Genomic DNA, 16,922 nt, shown 5'->3' with positions numbered 1-16,922 from the left:
AGGGCCCTGCCACCCCCACTGCACGTCCAGGTGGCCTGGCGGGGGGCTGCACCCTCCCCTCTAGGGTGCACACACAGGCCAAACGCAGCCAGGGAGCAACCCCGTGGCCCTGGCTGAGGCCACCATATTGCACACCTCCGGGGGATGTTGCTCGCTCCTCGAGTCTCTTTGCTAGACTCGAAATTGCAAGGTGGTGAGCCTGGAGCCCCTGGCTGTTTCGCCCCCTGGGAGGGAGAGCCTACATGAGAATGGGGTCAATCCAGAGAAACCATGTCCTGCTGGCGTCGTGGGAGCCCCTGCTTCAGGCACCTGGGCAGCCAGCAGGAGCCCGCACACTTCGGTTATCCAAGCCGGTAAAACCAGCCTTCTGGCTTCAGCCGTGCAGCTTGCGTTTTGTGACTCCGGCAACTCACTACAAGTGTCCTAATCAGTACATGCCTAGTAGCGACCGAGCTTCATCCACAAATGACACCGGGTTGGGTAACGAGTTATTACATCTGATGATCTCAGGCTGATTGTGTATGAAAACGAAATATCCTCCTCTCTCTTTCTCTTCCTGTCTCTCTCTCCTCCCACCTACCTTGGCTCCAACTTGGCTGTTCTGCACAGAGCACTGGGCTGTGAGTCAGGAGACCTGGATTCTCCCGCAGCTCTGCCTCAACCTGCCTCTGCGACCTCGAGCAAGCGTTGCTCTCAGGCTGTAGTCTTCTCTGTCACATGGAAAGATTGGACTCCATGACCTCAACCGTTTTCTGACACTAACATTCTGTGGACATTCTTGTCCTTCGTCCCACATTTAGCCCGTCACGGAGGCCCATGTAAGCTTCCCGGGAAATGGTTCACCCATCCCTTCTGCACTCCCCACGCTATTACCTTGTCATGAGAATGGCTCCTTCCTCTCTTCCTGAAATGCTACGCTCACCACCGGGTCTAAATTTGGAACTAAAAAGAATTTTGCAGTGAGTAGAGACTGGGAGGGTCAGAAAATTCTGAAAGGACAAGGGGACATCTCCATTAGGTCTGACCCACAGAGACTGAAAATGAAATAAAACCTCAGCTCCTGATGTTCTCAAACAACTTAGTGGCCTAGGTTGTGTCCTGCCTGCAGCCCTCAGCCCCTCAGCCATGCTGCTAACCAGCTCCCCAGTCTCCTGCAGGCCCAGCCATTCTGGCCCTTTTGGAGTTTCAGGCTGTAGCTTCCATCTCCCTTCTCTGTGGGCTAGCATGTCTAGGGCTGGGGCTCTGGTCCGACAGCCGTGGCGGCCTCCCAAGCACCAACATTGCCAACTTAGGCCTTTGAAGCTGGAGCGGTTTCTCCAGAGCCTCAGGCCTCTAACCTGGGCCACTGACATCAGGGAAGCAGCCAGACTTCCCAGAGGCCTGGACGATGGAGCGTATTAGTTTCCTGCGGCTGACACAATAAATTACCACACACGTCGTAGCCGAAGACAACACGGATTTATTATCTTCTACGGGCATCTAGCTCGGAGCTATTGCAGATTCCATTCCCCACCACCGCAACAGAGCAGACATCGCAGTAAAGCAAGCCAGGGGCGCCCGGGTGGCTCAGGTCATGATCCCAGGGTGCTGGGATCGAGCCCCACATCGAGCTCCTGGCTCAGCGGGGAACCTGCTTCTCCCTCTGCTTCTCCACCTGCTCGTGCCTTCTCTGTGTCTCAAATGAATAAATAAAAGCTTTTAAAAACAATAAAAAAATAAAGCGAGCCAAAGGGAGTTCTTGGTCCCCCACTGCAGGTAAAAGTTGTGTTGGCACTATACCACGGCCTATTACATGCGCGATAACATTGTGTCTAAAAGAAAAAAGAAAAAAAAAAAACAATGCATGGGCCTTAATTTTAAAATACTTTATTGGCACAGAGACATAAAGTGAGCAAATGTTGTTAGAAAAATGGCACCAAGACTTGCTCCACTCAGGGTGGCCACAAACCTTCAATTTGTAAGAAACACGTGATCTACCAAGTGCTACGTGAAACCAGGTGTGCCTGTGGTTCTGGAGGCCAGGAAGCCAAAGTCAGTCAGCAGGGCTGCCTTTCTTCTGGAGGCTCTAGGGGAGACTCCGTGCCCTTGCCTGTTCTAACTTCTGCAGGCCGTTCGCATGCCTCGGCTGACGGCCTACAGCGCTCCAACCTCTACCTCCATCACTTCTTCTTCTCTGACTTTCACACTCTGGCCTACCTCTTTATGAAGGCCCACCCAGATCATCCAGAATCATCTCCCCATCTCCAGATCCTTAATTACATCTGCAAAGTCCCATCTGCCACGTAAAGTAATCGCAGGCTCCAGGCGTTAGGGCGTGGACTGTGGGGACCAGTATTCAGCCCACCACAGAACTCAAATACGGGAAGAGGACTCCCCTTACCAGTATTTTTCTAGAGTCAGGCCTTTTTGCCTTAAGAATATATTTTTTTAAAGATTTTATTTATTTATTTGACAGAGATAGAGACAGCCAGCGAGAGAGGGAACACAAGCAGGGGGAGTGGGAGAGGAAGAAACAGGCTCATAGCGGAGGAGCCTGATGTGGGGCTCGATCCCAGATCGCCGGGATCACACACTGAGCTGAGGGCAGACGCTTAACCGCTGTGCCACCCAGGCGCCTCTTGCCTTAAGAATATTTAAAATAGCTTAACAAAGCATGGCTAATTAAAAAAGAAACTGTATTAATACTTATTGTCCCCTATTAACTGCCTACAACGTGCCAGCACAGATGTGGCATTGGTGACGCCATGTAGGGAGGTGATGTGCCCAGCTGGGAAGTTGCAGGGCACACCTGAGCCCACGTGTCTCCCTTGAAAGGCACTGATGTCGCGAGAGGTTGTATTTCTTCCCTAGTGACAGGAAGGCAGACCCTAGTCCTGGGCTGGGTTTAGATGGGGCAGCTCAGAGGCACTCCCCACCACGCACGCCACCCTGGGACACCGTCCATGCCACAGCCCCGCCCTGTGGCACAGGCCAAAGAACTGACAAAGCCTCTGATGTCCTTACAACCTAAGGAAATCTTATCTGTTCTCAGTTCTGGTAACTCACTCACCCTACTGACTGTACCCTTCGGGCACTGGTCCTTATCCAGGGACAGTTCTGAGTGGGCCCAGGGACAGAGGACACAGAGGTTCCTGAGACAGGCCTGGGATTTGCAATGGTCGTAGGATTTCACCAAAGGCTTGACAGGCCAGAGAAAGAGGAGCTGTATTTCCAGACTGGCTTTCATCAGGCTGTCAGCAAATGCCCTCCAAAGGTATGGGCAGACGCAGATGAGAATACAAGAGGAACGCATGCCCTAGCTGGGCAAGAAAGAGACTCGATGCGTTCCTCCCACGGATGCAGGAACAATCAACTGCCCCCTTCGTCAGGGTAGAAAATTCCACGTACCCAATCATTTAGAGCAAACTGGAGTGGTTCACGATGAAGAGCGGCCCACGGTGAGATACAAAGGATGACCAGCAAGGGAGTGAGGCGACGGGCTGCTGACAAAGCCCCAGAGGAGGGGCCTGGGCCCAGGGACCCTGGTGACAAAGCAAACAATGCTGGACTCTGGAGTCCACGCCATGAGCTCCCCGGTGCCTTGGGTGGAACCTGGAAGCGGGTGAGCACCTCATCCTGGGTCCTGGTTCGGACTCCCCACTGATGCATGTCACAGTTCTCAACCTGTGACCCGAAAACCCAGCAATGAGTGACAGGGGGACTTGAGATCAGCTATGTAGAAAGAAGTGCATGGATGAAGGAAAACCAACTCTCAGTATGAAGATTTTGGGGGTGTTCAGCGGGTTTATACGCATGACAACCTGTGGATTAATTTAAGGACCTTGAACTCGTAAGACAATCTGGCATATATTCGCTTGGGGGTTTTTATCTGGAATGTGAAATTGAGATGAGATGTGTGATTTTCATTTGGGAGGCGGAAGAGAACTGTTAGTAAACAGCTTTGAACTGCTCCAGAGACTCTGATTTACATTTCTAATAGTTCAATTGTTTTGTGCTGAGCAAGAATTTGCAGCCTCGATTTGAATTCGCCTCAGTGGGGAGTCTGATGTACCAGAAAGAATTATTAAAATCTGTCAATATGTTTAAAATATTTACAGGAACTTAATTATTTTGGGAGATTTAAATGGGGTTGTTTGGGATGGTTAACTGTTACATGTATGAATGATTAGGACAAGCAAGAGTGTTTTTATTTTTACAGAAAAAATGACGTTATCAATATAGTAAGACGTGTGTGATCACCTAAATAGCTTCAAGAATAGATTTTAAAATGCTTTCTCTTTAGCAGATTGAAAATTTAAAGCAACTATCGTCATCTGCAGACAAACAAGCACACTTGAATATTGAGACTATCAAATAAGGACATTGTCTACAGGACGTGCAGTTAGTAAGCGTACTGTGGTTCAAATGACTCTTACCCTTTTCTAATGTGAGCAGTGGAAAGGTCGATTGATACCTCTAGAAACTGCGGTATGGTAAAGTGCTGGCACCTTGGGTTTGGGAAACTTTCTGCTTGGAACAATTTCCCCTCTCCTCGACTCCTGTACCACCACGCCCTCGGCTCGACTTGCATGTCAATAGCGAAAACAGGGTATCCTGTGCCCTACCCTCTGTCAAAGGACTTGACCCTCTGAGACGAGGCTCTGGCCTTGTTCCACGGTTTTCCCCCTTGGAGCTGCACCCACTACAGACCCACACCGAGCATTTACTGGACTTTTCACCAGCCGGTGGTAAATCCTACAGGAATGTTTCCAAAGCAAATGCCGACCTCTACCCCATGTCCTTCCTTCTGAACAGTCCTCTTGCCTCTTTCCTGGGCAGTGAGTATTCTAGAACGTTCTAGGATTCTAGGAGCTCTACGTGTTGCCGCACTGGCTTTCCAATAGCACTGTTATTGCCACGTAATAGCTAAGGGAACTCTGGTGCAGTTTCCCCACTTTGGAAATGGCAGTCTATGGGGATCTTATTAAGATGCAGATTCTGAAAGTCTGGGGTGGGGCCTGAGACTCTGCATTTCCAGCAAGCTCCCAGGTGATGCTGGAGAGCTGCTTTCTGCAGGACACTGTTTTGTTTTCTTTTTTTAAGATTTTATTTATTTGAGAGACAGAGAGCACAAACAGGGGGAAGGGCAGAGGGAGGGGCAGAGGGACAGGGAGAAACAGACTTGGGGCTCGATCCCAGGACCCCGAGCTAAAGGCAGACGCTTAACTGACTGAGCCACCCAGGCGCCCCAACTGCAGGACATTTTGAGTAGCAAGGGGGGGGCACACAGATGCTACAGAGCTGTCTGATGCCATTGAGAACAAAGGTAGGACTTATTACAGAGTGCCTTCCTTACACGTCTGTGACCTTATCTTCAACTCATACGAGCCTTCTGAGGAAACCACCTTTCCTTTTTTAAAATAAAGATAGTGAAGTGTAGGAGGACGGCATTGTGCCAGGGTCGAAAACCTATTAAGGTTGGGTACAGGTGGCCCCCATCGTCCTTGACCTCAGGCACCCTTCTGGAAAACAGTAAGCAAGGAGCAGGCCAAGACTAGTCATGGGAGTGCTGTTGCTTTAATATGATGTGTGACAAGTATTATCAAAATTGTCCACACTCTCCAATCTTGTTCGTTTTTAATCGGCAATAGTAAAACTAAAGGAAAAAAAACTGTGCTAACCACACCTCTAGACTTATAACCGAGAAGACAAGACACATAAATTCTCTTCCTTAAAAAACAGCCATTTCAAAAGATTTTCTTTAATATCATAAAATATTTTCATGGACAAGTGAGCTAGCAAACACACATGCACCAATGTGCCTTCTGACGAGATACCCCCCTACCCCACCCCCCCAACTCCCACATCAAGGTGGACATGAGATTGGAGAAATGAATACAGCAGATGATACAGAGAGAAAAAAAATCGATAAAAAGTACAGAATAGAACATTGTGCTTGGTTATTGTCCTATGTCACAACAAAACAAAACATTTTGGTGCAAACAGTTAATTTTTCCTCTTTTCCATTTAAGTCTGGTGGAGAAAAAAATACTTTTTCTATAATAAAATATGTGGTTTTTTGGTTGTTTTTTTTTTTTTTTACTTTTTTTAACGTAACTTTTTTTTTTCTTTTTTGCAGAAAATAATTTTGTAAACTGTCACTTTGCGGGCAGGGAGGCTCGATGCCACGTGGGTCCCGGCTCGCCCGGTTGGAGCCTGAGCGAGGAGACCAAACCTGGGCGGGAGATGGGGCAGCAGGGGGCGCAGGGCAGGGGATGCACAGCGGGCAGGGCGAGGGCGCTGGCCTGGGCGGGCGGGTTAGAGGTCGCTCTCGCCGTACAGCGCCGTGGAGAAGGACATGTAGTCCAGAGCACCCGGCACGGCGTCGTGGCCGGTGTAGGGGGCCATCCGAGCGATGCAGTACTCGGCCTGGTCGGGCGGCAGCTCTCGGCGCAGCTCGTCCACCGTGATGTAGTTCTGCAGAGAGAGCGGGGCAGGGGGGCCGGGATGTCACTGGGGGCGGCAACACCCCGCTCCGTCCCCTCCCTCCTGCTTCTGGATACAGACACGTGCACAGGCATACGTACCCACATGTGTATCATGTATACGTACGGATACACGCACGTGTGCATATACAAAATACACGTTCATTTCCGATCTCCTGTTTGCCATTTCCATAACTACTCTGGCCTGTTTCCATGCTAATTCAAGTGCTAACTGCACCTGTAATTTCATGGATCGCTCTTGACTGCAGGCACCACGGGCTGGAGCAAAACCAGCAGGGGGTCTGGTAACAAAGTGGGACCCTCGCCCGCTCAAGCGAGCGCTCTGCAGGTCATGTAACTTCAGCCAATACAGTGAGCACCCAGGTGTGACGTGGCTGTGGCTGACAGCTATCTCTACCACATTTGCAAGACGTGGGTCTGCCCCCCCCGCCCACGCCTGGTTCCCAGCCCAGGTCTCTGGGTGCCTGTGACAGGTCTACTGGGAAGCTGCTTCTTTTGGGGGTTTTAGGCTCCAGAACAGCTCACTTGGAGGCTCTGACCCACAAGGCAGGCCCCCAGCCCCATGCCCTACCTCTGCCAGAGTCCCCTAGGAACTGTTTCGAGGAGGGCGGGGTCACCCCCAGGTCACTCCGAAAGTCAGGAGCCCAGGCCCCTTTCTGGACCTCAGAGACCCAGAGTCACTTCAAGTGACAAGATGCTAGGACTCTAATAGGGTGTCCTTAAACTTTAGGAACCGACCTTTAGGAACCTCTGTGGGCTCAGTCTTTTTCCCTTATAGACCGAGACATTTCAGAAATTATGCTCCCCATTGGCTTTGGCTTTTTATAACTCAAATCTTTTCAGTCTGAAGGAAGGATGGCAGAAGGATTATCCTATGGATTTTATAGAAAAGAAATCTGGCCTCCAGACATCCCCCTCTCTGCCAGTTCCCCCTCGTGCTCCCACTGTTCCATTGCCAGGCAGGGCATTGCAGGGAACTTGGGAAATTTGGAAACCAGAACTGACTGCTGCCCAGGGTAGACCGAAACGTGCTTGCCTCCCACTCCCTGCCCACGCTCTGCGCCTGCGCCCAGAGTGATGTAACGGTGAAAGTCTAAGTTCTCAGCTGGCCCTTTCATCACTCAGCCACACCCCCCACCCCACTCTACCCGTCTCTACCACTCATCACTCTTGCCCAAGTGCTAAGGAGTCCCACGCCCTGGCAGGAGACCCCCTTAAGCTCATATTGTGTCCTAACACCTTAGCTGATCCCAAAGCATTACAGAAATAGGTAGAGATGGACAGCAGGGGGAGCTCCAGTGGGAGGAAGGGGCCACAGGGTGCAAGTGACCTCCCCTCCAGATCGGAGTGGCCCCGGCACAGTGCCCACAGCATAGCAGACCCACCTTGTCCCCAGCCAGGATCTTGAAGGAGGCCATGACTTGGTCTGCTGTGTCTGTGTCGGCCGTCTCCCGAGACATAAAGTCGATGAAGGCCTGGAATGTCACTACCCCCAGGCGGTTGGGATCCACGATGCTCATGATACGGGCAAATTCTGCCTCTCCCTGGAGAGAAGAGCCAACCCCAGGCCTGTCAGCCTCTCAGCCACAGGCTGCTGGGAATGTCTCATACGGACCAGAAGGCCCTGGGGGCTCAGAGTGGCCTGAGGCTGTTAGAGGGGGGCACAACGGCCCCCTGACCTAAACTGGGCTGTCCTAAGAGCATCACAGGGACATCACACCCAAGAGCGAAGACCCAGTTCAGGCTTCCCACACCCCACAGTTTCCCGTCGAAGCAAACGGCGACAATGCTGACAACAGTCGTCATGGCTGAGAGCACGGGGCAGGTACTCTTCTAACGGCTGGATGCATTTCACCTCATTTCACCCTCCCCACCACCATATGGCACAGGTTGTTATTATTTCCATCTGGATTCCAGAAGGGCAACCGGAGGCCCAGACAGGCTTGGTGACTTGCTCAAGGTCACACAGCCAGCAGGTAATAGAGTTGGGATTTGAACTTGGTCTGGCTCCACAACCTGTGTTCTCCCCACCACACCGTACTTTCCCTGTGTCAGACCCGTGCACAACACTCACAGAAGCTCCTTCTGCAGGGGTCCCCTCACCTCATCCTGGGCCCCAAGTTGCTGATGGCAGAGCTGGGATTTGCTCCTGGGCTCCCTGCGTCTAGAGCCCTTGCCCTTCACGGGGCAGCCCACAAGCTCTGCCCTTTGTGCCGTGGCCCGGGAGCTGCCTGGCTGCCCAGCTTAGGCCCCCGCTCTACTCAGAAGGCCTGCATGAGGGCACACAACTGGGAAGGCTGGGAAGGCCAAGGGACGACAGGCGTGGCTGGAGCCACCAACAGGGCGAGGCAAAAATCTCTGCGCTTCCTGAGAGATGAAACCCAACCCAGGAAGTCCAAACCTCCAGTCCTTCCTGCTAGCCTTGGGGTCAGCCCCACCATCCACCATGGGAGTGAAAAAGCCCCTCTCCACAGTAAGTACCAAAAAATACGCCAGCACAGAGACCGAGGTGAGAAGGCCAGACCTCTGGGACACACACGCGCCATGAGGCTGGGCCCAGCCATCAGGGCGCCATCTTCCCCACGGACGGGAACTGTGAGGCCCCTCCAGGGAGAGCAGCCCCCAGCCTGAGGCCTCGCAGCCTGCCCTGGCCAGGCCTCGGCTTCTCTGGCCAGCTGGCGGGCCCTCGTCAGAACAGAGGGCGGGGTTTACATTACCATGTTGTAACCCATGGAGATAAGGCAGGCGCGGAAATCATCCGTGTCCATCATGCCTGTCTTCTTCTGTGGGGGCAGTGGCACCAAGACACAGGAGGGTCAGAGGCCGGAGGAGGAAGGGCCGGCCCGGGGCCAGGAAGACAGGGCGCAGACGGCCAGAAGAGGAGGTCGAGGGGTACGGTTGGGGGGTCAGGAAGGGAAGAGGAGCACAGAGGAGACACGTCCACGGGGAGGAGAGAGAACAGGGATAGGCCAAAGTCCATCCACAGGATGGAGAGAGACGAGGAGAGAGGAAGGGGGGCCCCGAGCAGGTTCCCATGAAAGATGACCGAGGGCAGAGGGCAGAGGTTGGAGCAGTGGGAAGAGGAGCCCGACGTGGGCCAGGCAGGGACAGCAGGAGAGGACGAGCCCCGAGGCCCACAGGAAAGGGGAGACAGGGAGAGCCAGACAGAGAGAGAAAAGAAAAAGGAGAAACGCGTTATTTCTCGCCCCGGACGCCACCCCTGAGCGTGCTGCGTGCAGGAGGCGAGTACCTGCGGGTCGTTGCCAATATCATAACCCAAGCTGATGAGGCAGGCTTTGAACTCCTCGGGACCCAGCGTGCCGGAGTGATCCTGGGGCCGACGTGTGCCAGGCAGCCAGCCATGCGGTGCCAGGGAGGTGGAGGCCGTGAGGGGAGGGGGGTGGGCCATGCCCCGGGTGGAGGGTGGCGTGTGTGGGGAGACACGGGGACGAAGGCATGCGGAGGGAGAGGGTGGAGGGTGGAAGGGGCAGGGGAGGAGGGGAAATAAAAGTGCACACAGTTAGACACACAGACGAGGTCCAGAGGGTGCCCTCTCCCTGGCACACGCAGCTCTGCTCCGGGAAGCAGGCCAGAGGGGGACACGGTGAGCCACGGGGGTGAGAAGCTCCCCCAGAAGGGCCCGGCCCACCCAGCCCCAAGGCCCCGACCCGGCTTTCCCAGAGGGCTTCACACACCCAGGAGGCTGGAGGACAGGGAAGCAGGCAGGGTGGTGGGCAGCACCAAACCCCATGCTCCCACCCCTCTGGCTACCCAGAGGCCCCAGGGCACCGGGAGGGATGGCCCATGTACAGCCCAGCCCGTCCCAGAGCTAGGATGAGAACCCAGGGTGAACAACGCTGACGCCCCCACAGAGTCTCCCAAAGGCTGCTGGGGGTGGGGTGGGGAGGGAGCCTTTGCTCCTCTGTCCTGAGACAGAGGCGAGCAATAGTCCCCACAGCCAGGGGACAGCAGGCCGGCCCCTGAGGCTACGGTAGCCTTGCTCCCAAGGGCTGAGTCCTCGTGGCAGGAGAGCAAGTGTCAGGGGCCAGAGATCCTCTCTCCGCTCGCTACATGAGCTCTTGCTCCAGAAAAGCAGGGAAGCTCACAGCACACCGGGACAGGCTTTCTAAGGCCAGCCGTGAGGTGCGGAAAGTCAGGGCAGGCTGACTTCCTGCTCTCCCTCCTCCTCTTCCTCCTCCTCCTCCCTTGCCCAGGAACTGGCCCAGCATGGCTGCCCACCTCCTAGGCAGTGCCCCCCAGGGCCCTGGGACAGGGGTGGGGACTGCTCTAGGTGCGGGGGGTGGGGCTCTCACCCGGTCAAAGTGGTTGAAGGAGGCCCGGAACTCATTCATCTGCTCCTGGCTGATGCCCTTGGCATCTCGGGTCAGGATCTGGTTCTCCACTTCGTTGATGGTCCTGGCGATGGTGGTGAGCAGCTGCTCCCAGCCCACACGGATGTGCTGGGGGGGGGATGAGGAGCCTGTCAGCAAAGGGGCACCACGCCTGGGCCTTGGCTGCTCCTGGCTACTCCTTCCCGCAACTATCGAAACGGCCCAAGTAATCAGATCTGGACTTTGAGCCAGACTGACAGCATCACAGGACAAGGACAAAACACCAGGACAGAGGACCCAGATGATGAAAGGGAAGCACAGGAGGGCGTGGCCTCCACGGGGGGGGGGGGGGGGCAGCAAAGACCAGAACTAACGCACGGCGTGAGTCAGGCCAGGAAGGAGGGCCCTGCACACCCTGTTCTCACGCCACATGCACACACCCTCATGGTCCAGACCATTCACCACCTGGAAAGCAGGTGCCTAAGCCCGTGTCTGGAGACCACCTGCCTCTGAATCACCAGGGCGCTGGTTCAAAATTTAGATTCCTCGGCCTCATCCCAGACCTAGTGAATCAAACCCTGGAGCTGGAGCCTGGACGTCTGCATTGTCCACAAGCTCCCTGGGAAATTCAGAAGGGCCCGAGGACCCGGAGCTCCGGAGCGGAGCGGCAGCGAGTACCCCCTCACTCCCAAGTGAGTTTGTCCTCCCACTCTGAGCACTTTCCTGGGGAGACTGGTAACTGGCCCTGTGCCAGCCCCAGGGGGTGGGGAGCAGAAGGGGCTCCGGGGCGCCCCTCCTGGAGAAGCAAGGTCGGCGCCGCCCACCTCCATGGTGTAGTTGGTGTGCTTGTTGTCGAAGATGAGCGCCTCCTGGATGAGCTGGTGGTCGCCCTCCAGCTGGTCGATCTTGGGCTTGTAGTTGACGATGCTCTTCTCGTACTGCCGCAGGTGGCTAAGCTGGTCCTCCAGGGTCCCGTGCATCTCAATGGAGATGCGCCCGATCTCCTGCTCGGGGAGGAAGCCCTTGTCAGACCGCCCCACTCCGTCCCTGGGGTAGGGACTGGGGCACCCAGGTCATCATCGTCAGCCCCTCAGATGATTCTCGGTTCCCATCCCAGCACCAGGGACCCCATCAGTGGTCATCAGTCAACCGAGAACAAGACACATTCAGCAGGGACACACCTTGGTATGGAAACAGCACCATAAAGGGGTATGAGAAGCACCGTCACCACCAGACGACATACCTCCCGTCCCCCGGGTGCCTCTCAGCCTCAGAAAGGGGCTGGAAGGTCAGTCCCCAACCTAAATGTCCACTCCTCTGCTTGCCATTCAAACTCCCAGCCCAGGTCTTGTTCCCAACTACCCCCCACCTCAGGGACTCTCCGCTCACAGAGCCAGCTTCCTCACAGCCTCACGGCACCAGACGTGCCTCCTCGGTGGCCATGCACCTGCCGCCCTGCCCCCAGGGTGCCTGCCCCAGCCTGCCTCAGTCCCACCTGCCCCACGGGCCAGGCCTCATCCCCCCCTTTCTGTCTGTACTTCATCTCTGGAAACAAACCTTGTTTGTAAAAGCCTTTTCTGTGCGCTCAACTGACCCAGCAAGTCTTTCTTAAGCAGCTACTATGCACAGTGTGCCAAGCAGGTGGGGGTGGGGTGCAGGAGACACACAAACACAAGCTCGAGCGAATGGTCTCTGCCCTCAAGGAGCTCAGAGGGACACCATGCCCAACAATTCAACAAAAAAACTCCACTCTTGTCCGAGACTCAGTTCTCTCTCTCTGGAAAGATCCTCCTTTTTGACAAAGCTCTCTGCTCGGGAGGAAGGGAGACCTGGTCAGGCAAATAAGCCACAGGATAAATAAGCTAGTCAGTTCCCGGGCACTCATCCTTCTGTGGGACTTTCTCATGTGGCTCTTTAATGACCCCTGGGTGGGTCTTTGCTCGCAAACCAGAGATGGGGATCAACCCACTGGCCTTCCCTGACAGGCTCCACGCCCTCTGTAGGGCAGCAGACCAATCGTGGGCTTGGAACCAGCATTCCTCCCGGGGTCCCACCTGGGAGGAGACAGGGCAAGCCTGACTGGCTGGGACGGTGCTGGGAAGGGGTGGAAGCCCCCATCCCTGCCTCCCGTGAGGGGACCCACCTCCATCTTGGTCTGAATCCAGGGCCCGATGACGTTGGCCTGGGCTGCGAACTGCTTACGTAGCCTCTCGTTGTGCTGTTGGCGGGCGTGCTCCTCCGTCAGGGCCTGGTCCCTCCGTGGCACCAACTGTCGCACCTGGGGTGGGGACGATCATGGACATGGGGAACGGGCCAGTCACCTGCCCCGTACTTCACATGAGGAAATGGAGGAGGCATGAAGGGAAGGGGCCAGTCAGTTACAGAACAGGAGTGAACATGGACCTGTTCCAGAAACTCCATCGTTCATTAACTGGACAGATGAGTGCTTACCGTGTGATGATGAAAAAAATAAAATCAATGAAAATCAATAAAAATCAACCTAAAAGGGGGATAAAACTTTCAACGGCCCAGCCAACGCCCCACCCAGCCCTTGGACTCACATGGTCCCATTTGCCATTGATCTCCTGAGGAGTGATGGTTGTGTAGGGGTTGGTGCCCGCCATGTTGACGTGGTAGGTCTGGACAATCTTGGACACCTCATTATGGATACCCAGGATGGCCAGGCGCTCCTTGTCGGCATCAGGGAGGGTGGCCTTGAACTGCTCGTGGGCTGTGGTCAGTCCCTGGATGCAAGAGAAGCATGGTGACTGGTGCCTCCTGTGGGCAAGACGAACTAAGGGAGCCCTACAGGTCCCAGGGTGGGGGGGCACGGGAGGGCCCCTGAAGGCCTGGCCCCACACCAGCTGGGAGACCCAGAGGCATCAAGCCAGGATGCTCATGGCTGAGAACCAGGAGGCCGGGGCTGGCCGTGGGGAGGTGAAGGCAGGGCCATCTAAGCAAGAGCTTCACGCTGAGGGCTGGTGAAACCAGGAGCAACCGCCCTAGAGGGTACACCACCCCACAGCCAGGTCGGGGACAAACGGTGCCCCAGGTCTGCTCCCCAGGTGACCTTCCCCAACCCAGGCTTCCTTGGCAAAATCTTTTAAATCAAATTCCCTGCAGCTGTATAGAACGAGGCAGCTGTTTATTGCAATGCATGAGCTCCAAAATATTAGTTAAAAACAAGGGTTCAGAATACAGTATATAATAAGAGCTGTTTTTCGTGTTATAAAGGGGTATGGGGAAGAACCACATTAATAAATAAATATCTTAGCCTGCATATGCAGAGCCAGCGCGGGCATACTGCTTCCCTCTGGGGAAGGCACTAGGGTAGGAGGGAGAATTTACAGCATGTCCTTTTTATCCTCTAGATTTTATGCCATCTGCATCTATTACCTAATCAAAATACATAAAATGTAATTCGTTCAAATGTAGAAAATCCTTGGCTGCTCTCCCCACCCCCACAGAGCAGCCCTGCAGGAGTGCGGTTTGCACAGGGGCCTGGGGGAGCAGGCCTCCGGCGTGAGGGGTCTGCAGCACACCTGGATCTCCTCGATGGTGTGCACGATGAAGGTGTCCTGCAAATCTTCCATGGCCCCCTCCATCCAGTTGTTGAAGGGTGCGGCCCGCTTGGCATACTCCAAGTACAGCTGGTCAATGGTCTCCAGCAGTTTCTCTGTCCGCTGGGAGTGACAATTGAGGGGAAGGGGCGGATACAGGGAGGTATTCAGCAGAGTCCTATCTGGAATCACCACTCCCTGCCCACCGCCCCTCGTCCCGAACCTCCAAGGTCCTCCTGGCCAGCCACAAGGGGTCTAGGTCTGGAAGCACCGGACTGAGTCAGACAGAAAGAATAGGCTTTCTCTGGGACACCGGTTCTTAACGTGGGATCTACAGACCGTCCCACACTGGAATCCCCCAGCCTGGCCCCCAGTCTGATCTGTGGAGTAGGAAAGTCCTCCAATGGCCGCTCGAGGCAGGCCTCCATCCCCCCAGGGGCCCTCACCTCCAGAGCCTCCCTCCGCTTCTGGGTCAGGGCTCCCAGACTGTCCCACTGGTCACAGATCTTCTGGCACCGGGCGTTCACATTGGGGGAGTCGTAATAGTCCAGCTCACTAGAAGGGAGGAGACAGGAAGGTCTGGTGACCCGGGTTACCTCCAGGGCCTGCTCTCCTCTCCCCGGGGCTGGGGCGCGCGTGGTACAGGGAGACCAGGTGTGCTCCCTTCTTCGAGACCTCCAGGTGCCCCTCCCACCCCCAACGCCTTGGCTTCCAGAAGACTGCTGGGAGACAGATGAAAGCCAGTTCTCGCCACACCTCGGCCGGAGGCGATGCCAGTCTTGACCCCAATGCCCCATGGCAGGGAGCCTCTGAGGCCCAGCGAGAGCTCGGGGTCCTGCACTAGTTACAGGGAAGGACCGGATGCCCTCAGCAGGAGGGTCACGGGCCCATTCTCCTCCCGGGGCGACGCTCGCAGTCTTCTGTACGGACGCCGTTCCCGCCCGGGCGCCCGCTGTACCCACCTTCCTCGCTTTTCACAGCTACACCCCACTTCCCACCGCAGCCCCAGCCCTCTCGGGGCCACGCCTACTTGAGCTCCTGCGCGATGGCTGCGATCTGCTCCACGCGGTCCTGGTGGGCAGCCAGGTCGCTCTCAAAGGCCTCGTGCTTCTTGAGCAGGGCCTTGATCTCCGAGAGGGTGGCGGTCTCATAGTCCTTCTGCCGTAGCATAGCCTCTTTGCCTGGGTTCGGAGAGAGGGGAGACAAGGCTGAGCAGAAGCCAGAGGCCCCATCTTCTCGGCCCTGACCGGCCACCCCCAGGGCCCCAAGAGCCCCATTTCCGGGGGCTCGTCCCCAGATGTCCACCATACAGCGATCCATCATCTGCAGTTTGAGAAAGCGGACGTGCAGCCGGAATGTCCACAACGAGGTCGGGTCAGGGAAGTTACGACTTTCCACGGAACACGTACGGGGACACGAGGAGTGATTCCGTACAAAGGCTACATAGGGCTCTGCCCCGTGGAATAGCCAGGAAAGAGCCAGCCAAGCGCCTCACAGGTACCCCTTCTTTAGAGCTTCTCCAGCTATTGCTGCTAGCCCCCTGCAGCCCTGCAGGGACCCCTCCCCTTAATTACTCTCACTGTGGTCAGCAAGTCCAGTGCACTCTACACAGAATCCATTGGTGGCCAGAACCTTCTCTGACGGTCAGGGGCACCGCCGTCTCTTTAAGAGTGGGGTGGGGCTGGCATGTCTTGGATTTCGGTTTCCCAGGAGGAAATGGGATGAGAACCGAACCTCCTGGGACTATTATTACATGACGTCTGCCAGCGGTCTCGTGAAGTGCCTGGTACGGGACAGGGGCTGCCCTGGCCTGGCCACACGCCCACCCTCCGCGTCTGGGCCCGTCAGGGATGCTCAGCCCTGCTCAGCAGATGAAGGCCGGGCTGCGGAGGCTGACAGACGGTGCCCAATGTGGCCTTTCTTTCCTGCCCTCTACTTCTATTTTTTTTTTTTAAGATTTAATTTTTAACTTATCTCTACACTCAAGGTGAGGCTCAAACTCACGACCCCAAGATCAAGAGTCCCATGCTCTTCTGAGCCAACCAGGTGCCCCCCTATTTTTTAAGTCAGAGTGATAATATGACACGTTTATGGGGAGAAAAAATTACAGTTAAGCCTACTTATCTACTCCTTTTCAGTCTTTCCTTATACGGATGCTGTTTACAACCATCGGGTATACAGAAACTGTGTTTCCTGCTCTTCAAACATTCAGCAGCACGTCATCAGAGGCTCTGCTCTGGCTCCAGTTCCCACGTGTGTCCCCTCCGGTGGCTGAGCCACCACTGGCGTGACCACCTGCCACCCTACTGTGGGGGTCCAGGCCCCTCAGCTTGCACTATTAGAGACAGTCTCATGGCAAATCTCTCCAGGCGTGTGATTTCCCCCCGTTTAGGGTTAATTCTGTAGACAGTCCCAAGAATCCCTGGGCGGCAGGCAGTCTGGGCCCCAAGGCTGTGCCAGCGTCTACTGCCCGCATGCCAGCAACTCTCACGTCCGTGCTGGTGGCGGGCTGGCTGACGGTGCTGGTCCCTGCTCCGTACCTTCCT

At 55.5% G+C, this 16,922-nt stretch overlaps 1 protein-coding gene across 3 annotated transcripts in view; it reads right to left on the bottom strand.

Annotated features, from left to right (window-relative positions):
- Nucleotides 1–5,721: 5,721 nt before the first annotated feature.
- ACTN1 (actinin alpha 1) overlaps nucleotides 5,722–16,922 on the bottom strand; it is a 92,773-nt gene continuing 81,572 nt past the window's right edge. Inside the window, exons 12-22 of one of the 3 annotated variants that reach the window (XM_026519667.4) lie at nucleotides 15,407–15,557; nucleotides 14,823–14,931; nucleotides 14,359–14,499; nucleotides 13,378–13,560; nucleotides 12,960–13,094; nucleotides 11,641–11,820; nucleotides 10,799–10,945; nucleotides 9,736–9,816; nucleotides 9,203–9,268; nucleotides 7,871–8,029; nucleotides 5,722–6,456 (exon numbers count right to left, since the gene is read on the bottom strand). In XM_026519667.4, the coding sequence (XP_026375452.1) occupies nucleotides 6,298–6,456; nucleotides 7,871–8,029; nucleotides 9,203–9,268; nucleotides 9,736–9,816; nucleotides 10,799–10,945; nucleotides 11,641–11,820; nucleotides 12,960–13,094; nucleotides 13,378–13,560; nucleotides 14,359–14,499; nucleotides 14,823–14,931; nucleotides 15,407–15,557 (1,511 nt within the window). In that variant the 3' untranslated portion in view covers nucleotides 5,722–6,297. The remainder of the gene's footprint in view (nucleotides 6,457–7,870; nucleotides 8,030–9,202; nucleotides 9,269–9,735; nucleotides 9,817–10,798; nucleotides 10,946–11,640; nucleotides 11,821–12,959; nucleotides 13,095–13,377; nucleotides 13,561–14,358; nucleotides 14,500–14,822; nucleotides 14,932–15,406; nucleotides 15,558–16,922) is intronic. The other 2 variants (XM_026519668.4, XM_026519670.4) reach the window with 2 other exon arrangements.

Source organism: Ursus arctos, unplaced genomic scaffold, assembly GCF_023065955.2.
Source record: "Ursus arctos isolate Adak ecotype North America unplaced genomic scaffold, UrsArc2.0 scaffold_25, whole genome shotgun sequence".
Taxonomy (NCBI): Eukaryota; Metazoa; Chordata; class Mammalia; order Carnivora; family Ursidae; genus Ursus; species Ursus arctos.
The sequence above is the reverse complement of the archived record's forward strand: the minus strand, read 5'-3'. Positions and strand labels throughout refer to the sequence as shown.